The sequence below is a fragment of the Neoarius graeffei genome, chromosome 2 (assembly GCF_027579695.1).
Source record: "Neoarius graeffei isolate fNeoGra1 chromosome 2, fNeoGra1.pri, whole genome shotgun sequence".
NCBI classification, from domain to species: Eukaryota; Metazoa; Chordata; class Actinopteri; order Siluriformes; family Ariidae; genus Neoarius; species Neoarius graeffei.
The window spans coordinates 39,311,492-39,330,552 of record NC_083570.1 but is presented as its reverse complement, the minus strand read 5'-3'; the positions used below and the strand labels follow the sequence as shown (position 1 = coordinate 39,330,552).

Sequence of the window (19,061 nt, the reverse complement as noted above, 5' to 3'; positions counted from 1 at the left end):
ACAGCGGTTTGTTCCACCCACACCCTTCAGAAATGTCTACGGATCGAGGCCAGACTAAATATTCACATTTAGTCTGGCTTGCCAGGCTATGAAAATTGGCTGATCTTATTGATTTTCCATCAATTTATGGCCTTTTGAATAGCTATGGTTCGAAAACACAGGATCACTCAACATGATTGTTGCTTTGTACAAGGAACAAGAGTGTTCTGAGAAAACAATATCTCCTAATGGTAACTATGCCATAACCCTGGTAAAATGCGATTGAATTTAACAAAATTAAAATATGCGTATTACTGACACATAAAGAATCCTGTCAAGTTTTGTGAAATTCCTCCATAAACTGTGAGAGGAGTTGATTTCAGAAGGTGAGTACCCTTCCTGGGACGGATGAACGAACGCCACAACATAATCCCCCTTCGGGCCTTTCGGCCAGCGGGGGATAAAAAGTTTTTGCCAAATTACATGAAATTCCTCCAAAAATTGTGAGGGAAGTTGATTTCAGAAAGCAGGCACACCTTGATAAAATTGCCAAAGTACAAGTTTGTTAATAATCAAGGGCATAACTCTGGTAAAATTTGCCCAAATTAAATGAAATTTAAATATGCGTATAACGGTCATATAACAAAGCCTTCTGCCAAGTTTGTTGAAATTTCTCCACAAATTGTGGGAGGAGTTGATTTCAGAAGAACGTACACCCTCATGAAATTGTCAAAGTTATTTAATCAAGGGTCAAAATTTTCACAAACTAAATTAAATGGCAATATGAGCATTATCGACATATAACAAAGCCTTTTGCCAAGCTTCGAGAAATTCCTCCAAAAATTGAGAGAGGAGTTGATGTCAGAAGGCAAGCACACCTTCATGAAATTGTGAAAGTACAAGGTTGTTAAATCAAGGGCCACAACTCTGGTAAAATGTGACCGAATTGAACAAAATAACAATATGCATACTACTGACATAAACAACGCCTTTTGCCAAGTTTGGTGAAATTCCTCCAAAAATTGTGAAAGGAGTTGATTTCAGAAGGAAAACACACCCTCATGAAATTGTCGAAGTATAAATTTTGTTAATCAAGGGCTGTAACGCTGGTAAAATGCGACCGAATTTAACAAAATTACAACATGTGTATTACCGACATATACCAAAGAATCCTGCCAAGCTTCGTGAAACTCCTCCAAAAATTGTGAGAGGAGTTGATTTCAGAAGGTGACCACCCTTCCCGGGATGGACTGAAATAAATCGCCATGACATCATCCCCCTTCGGACCTTTCAGCCAGCACGGGATTTAAAAGTGTGGTTTGGGGCATTACATTCACTTTAAGGGTACAAAAATAGATATTTGACATTAAATTACTGGCCAAATCTGTGCGCATAAAGGATAACATAAGAGACTGTTGATAGCGATCAATAATACATAGCTTCCCTTCTGTGGAGCTTAGGCCTGGTCCTGACTTTATCCTATAAGATTATTTTTAAAAAATTAATCTTAAACAAACTAATGTGATATGCATATGGTCTGGAGATAACCTCCAAAAATCAAAAGTCATTCAGAAACAGAGAGAGACATACAACCCCAATTCCAAAAAAGTTGGGGCACTGTGTAAAACATGAATAGAAACTGAATGTGAAGATTTGCAAAATCATGGAAACCCTATATTTCATTGAAAATAGTACAAAGACAACATATCAAACATTGAAACTGAGACACGTTATTGTTTTTTGAAAAATATATACTCATTTTGAATTTGATATCAGCAACACGTTTCAAAAATGTTGGGACAGGGGCGTGTTTACTACTGTATTGCATCATCTCTACTTTTATCAACACTGTAAACGTTTGGGAACTGAGGAGACCCATTGCTGTAGTTTTGAAAGAGAAATATCATCCCATTCTTGCCTGATATAAAATTTCAGTTGCTCAATTGTTCGGGGTCTCCTTTGTCGTATTTTCCACTTCATAATGCACCAAATGTTTTAAATAGGAGACAGGTCTGGACTCCAGGCAGGCCTGTTTAGCACCTAGACTCTTATACTACAAAGCCACGCAGTTTTAATATGTGCAGAAAGCGTTTTGGCATTGTCTTGCTGAAAGAAAGAAGGCCTTCCCTGAAAAAGATTTTGTCTGGATGGCAGTATATTGCTCTGAAATATGTAGATATCATTCAGCATTAATGACGCCTTCCCAGATGTACAAGCTACCCATATCACATGCACTAATGCACCCTCATACCATCACAGATGCTGGCTTTTGAACTGCACACTGATAATAAGCCAGATGGTCCCTCTCCTCTTTAGCCTGGAGGACATGGTGTCCATGATTTCTAAAAAGAATTTCTACTTTTGATTCATCAGACCTCGGGACAATTTTCCACTTTGCCTCAGACCATCTTAAAAGAGCTCGGGCCCAGAGAAGGTGGCGGTGTTTCTGGATATTGTTTATATCTGGTTTTAACTTGCATTTGTGGATGCAGTAATGAACTGTTTCCACAGACCATGGTTTTCTGACGTGTTCCTGAGCCCATACAGTGATTTCCACTACAGACACGTCTGCTTTTAATGCAGTGTCTCCTGAGGGCCTGAAGATCACAGGCATCCAATGTCAGCTTTCAGCCTTGTCTCTTGCATACAGAGATTTCTCCAGATTCTCTGAATCTTTTAATGATATTATGGACCATAGATGATGTGATCCCCAAATTCTTTGCAATTTTACATTGAGGAACATTATTCTTAAATTGTTGCACTGTTTGCCCTCACAGTCTTACATAAAGCGTTGAACCCATCCCCATCTTTACTTCTAAGAGACTCCACCTCTCTGGGATGCTTTTTTTTTTTATATCCAGTCATGTTACTGACCTGTTGCCAATTAACCAAATTAGTTTTTTTTTTTAAGCATTACACAACTTTTTCAGTCTTTTGTTGCCCGTGTCCCAACTTTTCTGAAACGTGTTGCTGACATCAAATTCAAAATGGAGCATATATTTTTCAAAAAACAAAATTTCTCAGTTTCAACATTTGATATGTTGTCTTTGTACTATTTTCAATGAAATATAGGGCTTCCATGATTTGCAAATCTTTGCATTCTGTTTTTATTTATGTTTTACACAGTGTCCCAACCTTTTTGGAATTGGGGTTGTACAACCTGCTGGTATAGTTATCAAATATCCAACTTTCTGCAACTTTGTCCATGGACACTGTATTCTCTTTTATAGTAAAATATCCCCATCATTAGAAGCCCCCCATCATGTGAATTAGAATTCACATGGTCATACTATTTCGTCGGCACATTACACAACCACAATATCCACCTGAAAGACAACGTAGAAATGCTGTCAAAAGAGGACGAGCCATATAATTATCCATCATGGATAACGTACTCTAAAGCAGAATAAACTCAGTCTATGATTCAGGCTCAGCAGGTAGGGTGAGCCTAAAAAGGTACAATTAAAAAAAAAAAAAAAATTATATTGGTTACTGAGCCAGTGGTCTGCCCAAACTCATGACATAATGGCTTATGATCTGCCACACGCCGTCACTCACTGGCTGGATGCCTTCTGCCGTTTGCTCCAGTAGTTGCTGTAAGCCTGTTGGAACATGTCCTTGCAACTTAGCTTGGCATTTAGGCGTGAACAGATAAGGAAGGAGCCACCCATCTTGCGGTGTAGCGAGTAGGTTTCTTCAGGAGGAGGCGTGAGCCGTTGCTTCAGCATGACTGGAATCAGACTGTGGATGCGCTCTGTAGTGCTCTGAGCACCGAAATTGAACGGCTCGGCTGAGGCGAACGCCTCACCCAAGATCATCACTGCATCCACGTGGGCTTTCTCCATAGCCTATGGAAGAGAATGTGTTGCAGTTTTAAAAACAAGTTAGGAAGAGAATATGTGAAGGTGTTTCATCTATGGTCAGGCAAAAATCCCAAGCACCAAAAGCAGTCGTGTAATACAGTCCCTTCCAAAAGTATTGGAACATCAACACTAGTTCATTTGAAGACATTTAGATTTGAAATCAAAAGATGAATGAGACAATAGATCAGAATTTCAGCTTTCATTTCCTGATGTTTACAACTAAATGTGTTAAACAACTTGGTACATGGCATTTTTTTGTTTGAATCCACCCATTTTTTTTTAAATCAAGTGATTAAAAAAAATATTGGAACATATAACTGACAGGGGTTCCTTTTTGCCCAGGTGTGCCCTGTTAGATTGAATGAAGGTTGAATTGGAATTCAGAAAAACAAAGAAAAAGAAATAAAAAAACGCAAACCCAGAGATGAGCCATAAAATTTCTGGAATCTAGATTAACCTCCAATGAAATGATGGAAAGGCCAAAGTGTGGAGAAAACATCCAAAACATATATGAGGGTACTTCAAAAAGTTCTCAGCCTCACCCAGAAACAAGGGAAATAACTCCCATTTTGGGGCATAAATGTATACTACAAAGTCTTATCACCATTCACAAAAACTCAAATGAAAGGAGAAATCAAAGAAAAAAGGAGAGGAAAGCTTCGAGCTGGCGTGATGTTGCTCCAGGACGATGCACCTATCCACACAGCACAAGTGGCAGAAGCAGCCAAATGTGCCTTTGAACTGTTACCTCATGCACCTCACTCACCCAACCTGGCACCATCTAACTTCTGTTTCCCAAACTGAAATCCCACTCACGTGGTCGCCATTTTCAGTGTGATGAAGTCATCCATGCTGCTGAGGAGTATCTGAAGGTTCAAGATGTGCTCTCGTTCTATGAAGGGATAGCGAAGCTTGAACACCGGTGGACCAAGTGCACTGAAGTTAAATGAGACCATGTAGAAAAATAAGGCAAAAACAAATCTTTCTCCTGTGATGTTTTCTGGGTGAGGCTGAGAACTTTTTGAAGTACCCTCATATGAGCTCATAGGTCAAGCACAGTGGAGCTAGTGTCATGGCTTGCATGGCTGTTTCTGAAACAGGCTCACTAAGCTTTGTTGATGATGAAATTCATGATGGGAGCAGCAGAATGAACCATGTGTCATGCATTTTAACACTGCCTGCTCCAATACTTTTGCCTGCCTAAAGATGGGGTGGCGTGCAACCAAAGGTGCCATGTTCTGGATTGTTTAACATATTGAGTTGTAAAGATCAAGAAATGAAAGCTGAAATTCTGTTCCATCGTCTCATTTATCAAACCCCAATGTCTTCAGTGTATAGCATAAGTAAAAGAATCAGCCTTGCCGTTCCAATACTTTCAGAGGGAACTGCATATCATCTACATATATGAATTAAAATTGACAATCAATTAAAATATGACTTGTGTCCCCTACATCATTTATTTGAAAAACCTGCTTCCATTACTCTTTTTCAGATCGTGTCTTTATTGATGGACCAACTACAACCCCGATTTGTGGTTGGTAGAAGAGAGCAACTGGACTTGCTTGAAAAGTCTTGAAGACGTTTCGCCTCTCGTCCGAAAGGCATCCTCAGTTCTGTCTGTCTAATAAGGAGTATAAAGTATTTATCCTCTCATGGATCATCATAGAATCCGAATCAGAATGCTGATGGCTGCATTGTAGGTGGCTGAGAGGTGGGTGTCTATGACATCTATCAGCCACCTACAATGCAGCCATCAGCATTCTGATTCGGATTCTATGATGATCCATGAGAGGATAAATACTTGATACTCCCTATTAGACAGACAGAACTGAGGATGCCTCTCGGACGAGAGGCGAAACGTCTTCAAGATTTTCCAACCAAGTCCAATTGCTCTCTTCTACCAACCACAGATTACTATGTACCTGGATGACTGAGTATCTTCACAGATATGTACAACCCCGATTCCAAAAAAGTTGGGACAAAGTACAACTTGTACTGTAAATAAAAACTGAATGCAATGATGTGGAAGTTTCAAAATTCCATATTTTATTCAGAATAGAACACAGATAACCTATCAAATGTTTAAACTGAGAAAATGTATCATTTAAAGAGAAAAAATTAGGTGATTTTAAAATTTCATGACACCACCACATCTCAAAAAAGTTGGAAAAAGGCCATGTTTACCACTGTGAGACATCCCCTTTTCTCTTTACAACAGTCTGTAAACGTCTGGGGACTGAGGAGACAAGTTGCTCAAGTTTAGGGATAGGAATGTTAACCCATTCTTGTCTAATGTAGGATTCTAGTTGTTCAACTGTCTTAGGTCTTGTCATATCTTCCGTTTTATGATGCGCCAAATGTTTTCTATGGGTGAAAGATCTGGACTGCAGGCTGGCCAGTTCAGTACCCGGACCCTTCTTCTACGCAGCCATGATGCTGTAATTGATGCAGTATGTGGTTTGGCATTGTCATGTTGGAAAATGCAAGGTCTTCCCTGAAAGAGACGTCGTCTGGATGGGAGCATATGTTGCTCTAGAACCTGGATATACCTTTCAGCGTTGATGGTGTCTTTCCAGATGTGTAAGCTGCCCATGCCACATACACTAATGCAACCCCATACCATCAGAGATGCAGGCTTCTGAACTGAGCGCTGATAACAACTTGGGTCGTCCTTCTCCTCTTTAGTCCAAATAACACGGCGTCCCTGATTTCCATAAAGAACTTCAAATTTTGATTCGTCTGACCACAGAACAGTTTTCCACTTTGCCACAGTCCATTTTAAATGAGCCTTGGCCCAGAGAAGACGTCTGCGCTTCTGGATCATGTTTAGATACGGCTTCTTTGAACTATAGAGTTTTAGCTGGCAACGGCGGATGGCACGGTGAATTGTGTTCACAAATAATGTTCTCTGGAAATATTCCTGAGCCCATTTTGTGATTTCCAATACAGAAGCATGCCTGTATGTGATACAGTGCCATCTAAGGGCCTGAAGATCACGGGCACCCAGTATGGTTTTCCGGCCTTGACCCTTACACACACAGATTCTTCCAGATTCTCTCAATCTTTTGATGATATTATGCACTGTAGATGATATGTTCAAACTCTTTGCAATTTTACACTGTCGAACTCCTTTCTGATATTGCTCCACTATTTGTCGGCACAGAATTAGGGGGATTGGTGATCCTCTTCCCATCTTTACTTCTGAGAGTCGCTGCCACTCCAAGATGCTCTTTTTATACCCAGTCATGTTAATGACCTATTGCCAATTGACCTAATGAGTTGCAATTTGGTCCTCCAGCTGTTCCTTTTTTGTACCTTTAACTTTTCCAGCGTCTTATTGCCCCGTCCCAACTTTTTTGAGATGTGTTGCTGTCATGAAATTTCAAATGAGCCAATATTTGGCATGAAATTTCAAAATGTCTCACTTTCGACATTTGATATGTTGTCTATGCTCTATTGTGAATACAATATCAGTTTTTGAGATTTGTAAATTATTGCATTCCATTTTTATTTACAATTTCTACTTTGTCCCAACTTTTTTGGAATCGGGGTTGTATTTAATCTCAGCAAACCTTTGTAGCCGTGTACATTTTTTGAACTTTTCCACCAAGTTTTTTCATTCACATTTTCAAAATTCCAATGAAAAAGTGCTGGATATAAAACTCTACATTGTGTGTGGTTGTTGGAGCTATTTTTTTAATATATATAAAAAACACCCACATATCTAGGTTTGAGTCAGCGTCTGGGGTTTGAGCCTATAGCGGAACTCCCTGTGTACAAAGCATGCGGAGTTGAGCCCCATAATTAAGAGAATGCACCGATCTGATTTTTGACAGCTTGACCGCACGACGTCGGTGTACCACCACAGGGAACCCGATCATAAGAACAAGGCAACGCATCTCAAACACTTGACCACCGGACAACAAAATATGTATCTATATTTCCATAAACTAGATGGGTTTTTAATCCAGCACTTATTTTTAATTTGCTTTTTTTAAAATAACGTGGGATCATTTACGAACACGTTTTACGGAAAATATTCACAACAGTTTCATATAAAATGGTTTTATTAGTCCACTAGCTTGCTGGACAATTGACAGTTTCTGTCATGCAAGGGCAATAGATGGATGCAAGTGCAAGAAGAGTTTTACTGAAAACGTGCTTTAGCAAACAGATCCAAAGTCCAAAACACAAACCAGGGTCAAAACCAGAAAACCAATACAAAATACAAGGCTTGGTAATGTGAGATGCAGGATACAGAGCATATACTTTGCAAAGTCTATATGTTAACGAGAGTCCTTATGTATATGCTGTGATTATGCTCTAATCAGGAACAGGTGCATGCCAATTAGTCCAAATGGCACTGCATGCGCCAATGCATGTGGATGTGAAAGATGTAACCAGACAACTGTTTGACATATCAAGTTTGATATTTGATTACAACTATATAGTAATGATGTAAAGAGAAAGCGCTAGCTCACTGCTGTCCACCAGGCACCCAGCAGAGTCACACCATAATAAAATGTCGTGGTGGTGTTTTTGATGCATGGCATGCAGTGTCAAAGAAAGGAATAAATATGTATCGTAACTGTGGTGCATCTCTCATTATTTCTATCATGGTCACAAGAAAATGCAGCAATTTATTGACGTGAAATTCACTATCCAATTCAATGGTTCATATGCTATATTATTATTATTATAATAGTATTCAGGTTGATTTTGTGCCCTTGAAGAGAGCAACTGGACTTGCTTGAAGATTCTTGAAAACGTTTCGCCTCTCATCCTAAAGGCATCCTCAGTTCTGTCTGACTAATAGGGAGTATCCAGTATTTATCCTCTCATGGATCATCATAGAATCCGAATCAGAATGCTGATGGCTGCATTGTAGGTGGCTGATAAAAGATGTCATAGACACCCACCTCTGTTCAATGATGGTCGTTCCAGGTTGACAAAAATGAACGATCCTCTCTGGCTAAGATGTCTGCCAGTTTTCTGGAAGTCCTCTCATAGGGATTTCATCCAAAAGTGCGTAGAAACAAACAGAACTGAGGATGCCTTTAGGATGAGAGGCGAAACGTTTTCAAGAATCTTCAAGCAAGTCCAGTTGCTCTCTTCAACCAACCACAGATTACTATGTACCTGGATGACTGAGATTCATCACAGATATGTTTCTACGCACTTTGGGATGAGATCCCTATGAGAGGACTTCCAGAAACCTGGCAGACAGCCAGAGAGGATCGTTCATTTTTGTCAACCTGGAACGACTATCATTGAACAGAGGTGGGTGTCTATGACATCTTTTATCAGCCACCTACAATGCAGCCATCAGCATTCTGATTCGGATTCTATGATGATCCATGAGAGGATAAATACTGGATACTCCCTATTAGTCAGACAGAACTGAGGATGCCTTTAGGATGAGAGGCGAAACGTTTTCAAGAATCTTCAAGCAAGTCCAGTTGCTCTCTTCAACCAACCACAGATTACTATGTACCTGGATGACTGAGTTTTGTCACATATATTTTGTGCTCTTGCAAATATTTTGCTAATAAACTCATCAGGAGCGCTGCTTTTAGGCACTGCCCAAATATCTATATTGTTTATTAAAGATGCGCAAGTCTGCACTTTTAAGTATGATGGAATATCAACAGCCATTTTCCTATTTATGGGAAATGAAATTTCAAAGAAGGAACAAGAGTGCTCTGAGAGCACAACGTCCCCTGCTGGCAACTGTGCCATAACTCTGGCAAAATGCAACTGACTTGAATGAAATTGTAATATGCGCATTACTGACATATAACAAAGAACCCTGCCAAGTTTCGTGAAATTCCTCCAAAAATTGTGAGAGGAGTTTATTTCAGAAAGTGAGCACCCTTCCTGGGACGCACAGACATCACCACGACATAATCCCCCTTTGGGCCTTTCAGCCAGCGGGGTATTTATTTAAAAAATAAAAAAACATAATAAATATTGTGAGGGAAGTTGATTTCAGAAAGCAAGCACACACACCTTGATAAAATTGCCAAAGTACAAGTTTGTTAATAATCAAGGGCATAACTCTGGTAAAATTTGCCAAAATTAAAGGAAATTTCAATCTGCATATAACGGTCATATAACAAAGCCTTTTGCCAAGTTTGGTGAAATTCCTCCACAAATTGAAAGAGGAGTTGATTTCAGAAGAACGTACACCCTCATGAAATTGTCATAGTACAAGTTATTTAATCAAGGGTCAAAACTCTGGTAAAATTTTTTAGAAACAAAATTAAATCGCAATCTGCGTATTACCGTCATATAACAAGGCCTTTTACCAAGCTTCGAGAAATTCCTCCAAAAATTGTGAGAGGAGCTGATGTCAGAAGGCAAGCACACCTTCATGAAATTGTGAAAGTACAAGGTTGTTAATCAAGGGCTGTAACTCTGGTAAAATGTGACTGAATTTAACAAAATTACAATATGCGTACTAATGACATACAACAACGCGTTTTAGCAGGTTTCATGAAATTCCTCCACAAATTGTGAGAGGAGTTGCTTTCAGAAGGAAAACACACCCTCACAAAATTGTCAAAGCATAATGTTGTTAATCAAGGGCTGTAACGGTGGTAAAATGTGACTGAATTTAACAAAATTACAAGATAAGTATTACCGACATATAACAAAGAATCCTGCCAAGTTTCGTGAAATTCCTCCAAAAATTGAGAGAGGAGTTGATTTCAGAAGGTGAGCACCCTTCCCGGGACGGACATTGCCACGACATAAGTCCCCTTCGGGCCTTTCGGCCAGCGGGGGATAAAAATGTTCAAGCACAACATAATAGAGTGTTGAACATAGAATGAGACTCCTTTGTGAAAAGGCATAAAAAATAGGACATGCTTATGTTTTTGCAAATATTCATCAAATTCCAAAAATTGTGTGTGTTTTTGCCATGTTCACACTTCTCAGATTAACGGCAATTGAATTAAAGGCAAACGCACAAGAGATGTTTCTACGGTAACATTTAACTTTTGCCTGCACCTACTGGTGGATTATGTTTAACCTTCATCCTACCAAGTGGGGTCCATCTGGACCCCGCACCTATATGTTTGTTTGCCATTTTAAAAATATGTGACATACTGCCTCACCGTTTTATGAATTTGTCGGAATTTATGTCTTAATTAAAACACTAAAGCACCGGAAGATCAGCTTTTTGCATTGTGAAGGTATAATTAATTTGTTACTGGGGTCCAACCGGACCCCAGAGTAAAGTTTATCTGTCTTTCATTTTATAATTGAATAGCACACTGAAAGTTAACTTCTTTTATTTCTTTTATGTTCCATAATGAAACTACCAAGGCCTTCCTTCTTGGGGTCCGTGTGGACCCCACTGCTGCAATAAGCACAGGCTGCAAAACAAAAGCCTTAAATTATTTTACAATTACTTTTTTGTTTTAAATTCTGTAAGAAAAGACCTAAGTTGTAATCCAGAATGTTTTACAACTGCATGAGCTGCAAAAATCATGCATATAATGCCAATTTTTTTTGTGGCGCTATAATTTGCTACATGTATGCTAGTTATTGCAATATTATTGCAATGTTATTGCATTTATAATACATCATTGATATTCAGCCATAGTGGATTTTGTTCTTCAATAAAGTTATGTCTGTTTGCTGCATTGAATTGGTTCTTACTGCATTGATTTCAAGGTATTCCCTCCTGGGGTCCATACGGACCCCGCCTGGTAGTTTGTGTATGTAAAATTGGCTGGTAGGATGAAGGTCAAGTGTGTTCTTTATGCCTTGGGCCCTTTAGTGTATTGCTGTTATTAATACAAGATGTTCTGAACAAAACTTATCTGGTGATTATGTCTTTATAAGCTTTAATTTTAAAGAAAAGTATTGGGGTCCAAACGGACCCCACATGGTAAGATTAAGGTGTAAAATAGCATGGTAGGATGAGGGTTAAAAAAAAAAGTTATATGATTGATACTGATGAAGTGTTTTAACTACTCTGTGTGTGTGTGTGTGTGTGTGTGTGTGTTCCTACTTTAGACTCGAATCCAGTGAGAAACTTCATATCTACTGAACGCTTCAGGACTCCTTCTCTGTCCCCGTCTGCAGCTGCCTTGATGATCTGTTACAACGAACACTTTAAAAATCCACTTTATACATCATGTATAATTAATGACCTAGTAATAAATCCATTTTTCTTTTACCTCTATGTAGCTGTCTGTGAAACTCTCATCAAAGCCTCGAGTTGCACCGAAGTCCAACAATGCAACCTGTATACACAATCAGGAGCCTGATTTCTAGGAAATCATTCCTTTACTGAGCCATATCAACAGAACAGTTACGCCAAAAGAAAAACTCTGACCGAACAAAGACGACGACTATTAGATTGTATGCTTACTATCACTAAAACCACAATAACCAGCAGATTCGATACCTTGTGGATCTGTGGGTCATACAAGAAGTTGGACCAGTTGGGGTCTGTTTGCATGTACTGAAATTCAAAGAGCTCTCTCAGGCAGAGAACCAGAATGTTCTTACAGATCTGAAAAATACAGCACAGAGACAAAACATTGACAGGTTGATGCTGCAACGATGAACAAGCAGGTTTATTAAATCACAAAAGAACACCATCAGGTGTCTAGCTGACCGTTATTATAAAAGGTTCTTGCCAAAGAACTGGTTTCATATAAATAATTAGGGTATTACATTGCAGGAGGGGTTGCATGACTACTAATAGAGGCTTTGCACCGTCACGTGACACCCCCCCCATAGCAACGGTAACTATGCCGCCATGACAGGAGGCATGCTTGTAGTGCTCCATTCAGACGAATTAGTTATTGATCAGTATTGGAAGGTTTTGCTGTGGTTTTGGATGTGTGAATTGTTTTGAATGAAACAAAGACATTAGATTTTTTACTTTACCAAAAGTAATTCATAATTGTATATAATATATAAGCATAATATGCATGTAACACTTTGAGCGGGTGGTTAGAGCACAGAAGTGTGGTAGGCCAGAACTGAGTTTTCAAAAACTCTTTATTAGCAGTTTTTCAGCATTCACACTCTCCCAGTTCACACAGACACACACACACACACACACATCATCCGTCTGGCTGGGGAGAGACCTCCCTTCCTCGGCTCTCTCTCTCCTTATATAGGGCGCGGTCACTGGGGAAGACACGCAAACACAAATTAACAGACATCAGGTACAGTGATTCTGCCACTTACCTTCCCTGACTCCGCCCTCCGGTCACAGACCGATGCTTGACCACGCCCCTGCTGCCACAATGCATAATTATGATATGGGTGTCTGTGTACGTATGGATGTGTATAGTTATAGGTATTAGGGTGCATCAGTTGCCCTCACTTTCATAAAATCTGATGCATTTTTGTTTGGGTGTTCCTTTTCACCAATAAAGACATCCTGTAAAATTTTTTGACCATATTCAAAAGTCTAATGGTGGCACCATGAGGTTCATTTTTTGCCAAAAAACGCTTATTTTATGTTTTCGCATAAGGTTTGAATCGCAATGTTGGACTCCGTTTATTGATTTCTTGTGAGCCAGAGATCATGTTAAGAACCTTTGCAAAGGATTGAGAAGCATTAATGTGATTCACAATACATTTGTATTGTTTAAAAGTAGTTGAACGATTCAGTGAACAGCTAAAACTCAAACTGTGCTTGATAATATATTTAGAATATGTACTAAAAATGTGTATCTAAGATATTTGGTATACTCTATAAGGTGCCATAATGTTTCATGAAAAGTGATTGAAATTTTGTCATAAAAGTCATAAAATATCAGCTTTTTCCAGAACTTTGAGCTCCTGGTGCCACCATTAAACTTTTGAATTTTGTCAAAATATTTCACCCAGTGCGTTTTCTTACCAAAAGGAACATAAAAACAAAAATGCATCATGATCGGAGGAACTTTTCATTTTTAGGGGGCAACTGATGCACCCTACTGGATGTACAAGTGGGAGAGTGGGAGCTCGTCCTCACAGCACTGGCCATGATGAAATTCATTCTGCCACAATGCAGAGATTATATTTAAAAGTGTAACTTCAGTCCCAGCTCTGAACCTAACTCCACCCACTGCATAATTTTGAAAAATACTAAAAAGTTGGGGGAGACGACAAACTCCTGTCAATGACGCGTCTCAAATCAGCATGTATTTGATATATTATTTGGCTGCCCACCTCTAATTAGAGGGCATTGACTTTTTTAAAAATAAAATTTAAAAATGATCTAAAGAAATACCAAATGGTTCACTCTACCTTAGCATCGGCCATGCAAGGTTCAGGATGATTTTAACCAACAGACAGCGCTTTTAGCCATTTTCAACCAATAAAATGCCAATTTTTTTTTTTATATAAAAATGGCAATTAAACCAGCAGTGATTTGTTTCATCACAGTACAGTCATATCATTTAGTTGACAACACAAAACGAGTACTCTGAGAGCACAATATCCCCCGCTGGCAACTATGCCATAACTCTGGTAAAATTTGATTGAATTGAACGAAATTGCGATATGCGTATTAACGACATATAACAAAGAATCCTGTCAAATTTCATGAAATTCCTCCAAAAATTATTAGAGGAGTTAATTTCAGAAGGTGAGTACCCTTCCTGGGAGTATGGACGGACAGACAGACGCCATGACATAATCCCCCTTCGGGCCCTTCAGCCAGTGGGGGATAATAACACACTGAAGTGTGCAATACCACTTTAAATTTTATTTAGCTTTAAAACAAGAAAAAAAAAAATACTGTCTGAGGAAGAACTTCAGGTCTTGTGACAATTAATACAAAAGTGACAAGGTCTTAAAAATCTTTTCCCAGTATCATCTTTTGCAGTTGACTGTAGAAGTGGCTTCATCTAGTCTGAAACATCTTCAGACTAAGAAAGTAGATTTACTGTGCTTCCTGTCTCACAGGGTTCCCCCCCACTAACAGAATCAGATACCATTCTTGGAAGTATACAAAATTAATATTTAAAATAACGCATATTTGTCCCCCAGTTAATCAGGAAGTCATGGATTACAGCTTGAAAGTTCCTACACACTCCAATCACCTCAATAACGTACAATTTACATGGGAAACATGCTTCAGTTACTACACTGTTCACTATAATTTCCAGGGGTGCCAAAATTAGTGGCACGTTTTTGTTGAAAATAATTCTTTTCTTGATGAGGGATTTGTTTTTCTCTCAGTCAATTTTTCTTATTTTTCCAGTATGAGCTGAAGCTACTTCACCAAAAGGTGGATTTTTTTTTCTAACCCTTTTTATTAATCTTTATAAGAGGTGCCAATAATCATGGATCGCACTACAATTACCGATAGTGTGGTGTTTTGAGCTTCAACAGCTTGGATTCAGCACAAACTTCATATTCTTTTTTCTGCCCCAAAAATAATTATAAGAACAAGTAAAACATTTCAAATTGAACTGCATTTCTTGTAAATATTCTCGGGGCGCCAATAATTTTGTCTGTGTAATATTTGAGGCAGACAAAAAAAAAAAAAAATTAAATTTGTTCGAGGAAAGTAGTGTTTCCAACTAGACTGAAAAGTTAATTATTGTAATAATTTCTTGAATGGTTCCAATAATTTTGGAGGTGCCCGTAGCTACCTGTATAAACATAAATGAACAAACAAAAACAGTATATGCTGATGCTACATTTCTGGTTTGGTATACATTTCTACATAATTCCTACGTGTGTAAAAATGAAAGTTACACATGGATCCTTAACATGAACACACGACACTGTAGGAATAATGAGTATCGTGTCATTATGCGAACAGCAGAAAAAAATAGACACACTGAAACAGTTGTCTATGACTGTATATTTAAATCCTTAAGTCAGAACTCACTTCATTTTTGAGGTCCTGCGAGAGTTCTTCAGCTTGATCCAGGGGGAAGCCTTGCACCATTTCAGTGGTAAGAACGTGCCGGCTGCTCAGCTCGTCAATCACGTCAGGCACGTAAAAGAAGGGATGACCTTCCAAGAGCTTCCTGCCAAAAACCACAGCTTACAGTAATGGAGCAGAAATAGGCCATGCCATACTGTATGTGCCATATCGCTCAAAAGTATAGTTAAACTAGAAGGGCACTCCGAGATCGCAGACTTCCGCCAAGGACAAGTCAACCCTCTCTTCTAGGACAAAAACCACTTTATCTATTTGGATATATTCCCAAAGCTATTAGAATTATGTGCCTACGTGTGTACCTGTGAATTTGGACTGTGATATGGAGTCATCATATTTCTACACTGACTAGGTTTTTAGCTACTGTACTTTAATGCCATCTACTGGATTTTAAGATGTATGTCATTGTTGAAAGCAGAATTCAACCATGGCCAATTGCCGTATCTTGCAACATTAGCAAAAATTAAACTAAATTTGTGGATCCATCCTGTGACTCTGTTCCACTCCAAAATTTGACAGGTTCTTCCTTGGCCCATGTGACACCCTTCCACCAAGTTTCATGGAAATGAGGTCTGTAGATTTTTCACAATCCTGCTTACAGACAGACAAAGAAATAAACTGCACTTAAAAAAAAATTAATTAAAACTACTTGGCAGAGGTCATCACTGACTGGGAAATCATTTGTTTGTTTAAAGCTATACAGTAGGGTGCATCAGTTGCCCCCTAAAAATGAAAAGTTCCTCCAATCATGATGCATTTTTGTTTTTATGTTCCTTTTGGTAAGAAAACACACTGGGTGAAATATTTTGACAAAATTCTAAAGTTTAATGGTGGCACCAGGAGCTCAAAGTTCTGGAAAAAAGCTGCTATTTTATGACTTTTATGACAAAATTTCGATCACTTTTCATGAAACATTATGGCACCTTATAGAGTATACCAAATATCTTAGATACACATTTTTAGTACATATTCTAAATATACTATCAAGCACAGTTTGAGTTTTAGCTGTTCACTGAATCATTGTTCAACTACTTTTAAACAATACAAATGTATTATGACTCACATTAATGCTTCTCAATCCCTTGCAAAGGTTCTTAACATGATCTCTGGCTCACAAGAAATCAATAAATGGAGTCCAACATTGTGATTCAAACCTTACGCGAAAACATAAAATAAGCGTTTTTTGGCAAAAAATGAACCTCATGGTGCCACCATTAGACTTTTGAATATGGTCAAAAATTTTTACAGGATGTCTTTATTGGTGAAAAGGAACACCCAAACAAAAACGCATCAGATTTTATGAAAGTGAGGGCAACTAATGCACCCTACTATACAGCCTTTCAATTTCATAAAAATCAGTGAAATTTAGTTCCTTCTGAAATTTGGTCATCGTGATGCATGTTTATTTCTGCAATATCTCAAAAAACAAACAAACAAACAAACAAACAAACAAAAATAAATAAATAAATAAATAATCACCCATGCCATTCTGTGGCTTGGAAGTTATTTAATTTGAGCGGATTCCCAAGCAAACAACATGCATGAAATCGCTTGCTTCGTACAGTCAAGCAGACAGAGTAAGTCCATGTGCACATGAGCAGGTTTACCTTCTTTTCCTTCTTCGAGTTTTACGGCAGCTGGCATCCAGTGTTGCATTACTGCCATCGACAGGTTTACCTTGACCGTGCACTGACCATTACATCATTCTATCACCAAACGAACAGCTGATCACACCGAGGTGCTCGCTGAGCGCCGATATTTATTAGTTTGGTCCTGCGTTTCCTTTCCTTCGTATAGAACATAACGTCTTTTCTTCTCGCTTTCCATTACTGTAGTCAGTCTTTCACGTTTCATTCGCATCCTCCACTTTTCTCTCCCGTTTCAAATATGTATCCCACAACGTCTTGCACAAACGGGGAAAGCCCACCACGTGATGCATGACAAAGTATCTTGTATTGGGTTATGGTGAAACAGGAAAAAGTGGAGAATGTAGGGCCACATGGCCCTAAATTCATTAATTGTTCTATTAAAAAAAACAAAAAAAAAACAAACCTAATACAATTAACTGGAAGTCTGTGATTCAAATTCAGTAGCTTTCAGTCCACTAAACAAAAATAATTGGGTGTCAGGGAAAATTCGGTTTATGACCTACACTTAAAATTGGAAAGGCAGTCTACCTTTAAATGGTTTTGTGGCACTGGAAAAAATTTTTTTTAAAGTTGCAAAGAAGTGAGGTTCAAACTTTAGAAAAGTTTTCCAATTTTCAAACTTTCCAACAGGCTTATACAAAAACCACATTTTTCTGTTTTGTATTTTAGAAAGATGTAAAAACAAAAACCTACAAAACTGGTACATCCCAAACAAAACACTAAAATACCACAAAATTACAAACTGCTGCAAAACACAGGGCTTTCCCCAGAGCGGCCCAGACTGTTCTGTCAGTTGGTTTGGGCTTTATGCTCAGGGACACAGAAACCAGCACTTTACAGAGACACTCACTGTTAGCGTTGCCGGATCATATAAAACGTGCAATAACACAGTGCAGGGCAGTTTTACGTACAAACCCCATTTCTGGAACATTTATATTTTCAAAAATGCAATAACATTGCGGCGGCACGGTGGTGTAGTGGTTAGCGCTGTCGCCTCACAGCAAGAAGGTCCTGGGTTCGAGCCCCGGGGCCAGCGAGGGCCTTTCTGTGTGGAGTTTGCATGTTCTCCCCGTGTCCGCGTGGGTTTCCTCCGGGTGCTCCGGTTTCCCCCACAGTCCAAAGACATGCAGGTTAGGTTAACTGGTGACTCTAAATTGACCGTAGGTGTGAATGTGAGTGTGAATGGTTGTCTGTGTCTATGTGTCAGCCCTGTGATGACCTGGCGACTTGTTCAGGGTGTACCCCGCCTTTCGCCCGTAGTCAGCTGGGATAGGCTCCAGCTTGCCTGCGACCCTGTAGAAGGATAAAGCGGCTAGAGATAATGAGATGAGAATAACATTGCATTTATTTATTTACTTTTTTTTTAACTTCTTTTGAACCTTTTCTTTGTACTTTTGTCAGTTAAATAAAGATGTCCAAAGTTTTCCCTGACAAACAGTTTTTAGACACTAAAATTCCAGAGATTTTCATCCCAAACCCGGGGGGGGGGCCTTCTTCTCCCCACACAAGCTCAACCCCTCCCTCTTCAGCCCAGTTATCACCTATTCGACTTTACATTGTTATGTAAATGCTGAGCACAGGTCAGTTTGAGTAAAGAAGCATCTGACGGTGTGTGTGCGTGCGTGCGTGTGCGCATGCTTGATATAAGCGTCATACAAA

At 39.0% G+C, this 19,061-nt stretch overlaps 1 protein-coding gene across 3 annotated transcripts in view; it reads right to left on the bottom strand.

Moving 5' to 3' along the window:
* Positions 1-1,683: 1,683 nt before the first annotated feature.
* The window catches only part of coq8aa (coenzyme Q8A, genome duplicate a), a 98,945-nt gene continuing 81,567 nt past the window's right edge, over positions 1,684-19,061 (bottom strand). For all 3 annotated transcript variants that reach the window (XM_060914193.1, XM_060914195.1, XM_060914194.1), the window contains exons 11-15: positions 15,700-15,841; positions 12,262-12,369; positions 12,032-12,097; positions 11,863-11,949; positions 1,684-3,827 (exon numbers count right to left, since the gene is read on the bottom strand). In XM_060914193.1, the coding sequence (XP_060770176.1) occupies positions 3,534-3,827; positions 11,863-11,949; positions 12,032-12,097; positions 12,262-12,369; positions 15,700-15,841 (697 nt within the window). In that variant the 3' untranslated portion in view covers positions 1,684-3,533. The remainder of the gene's footprint in view (positions 3,828-11,862; positions 11,950-12,031; positions 12,098-12,261; positions 12,370-15,699; positions 15,842-19,061) is intronic.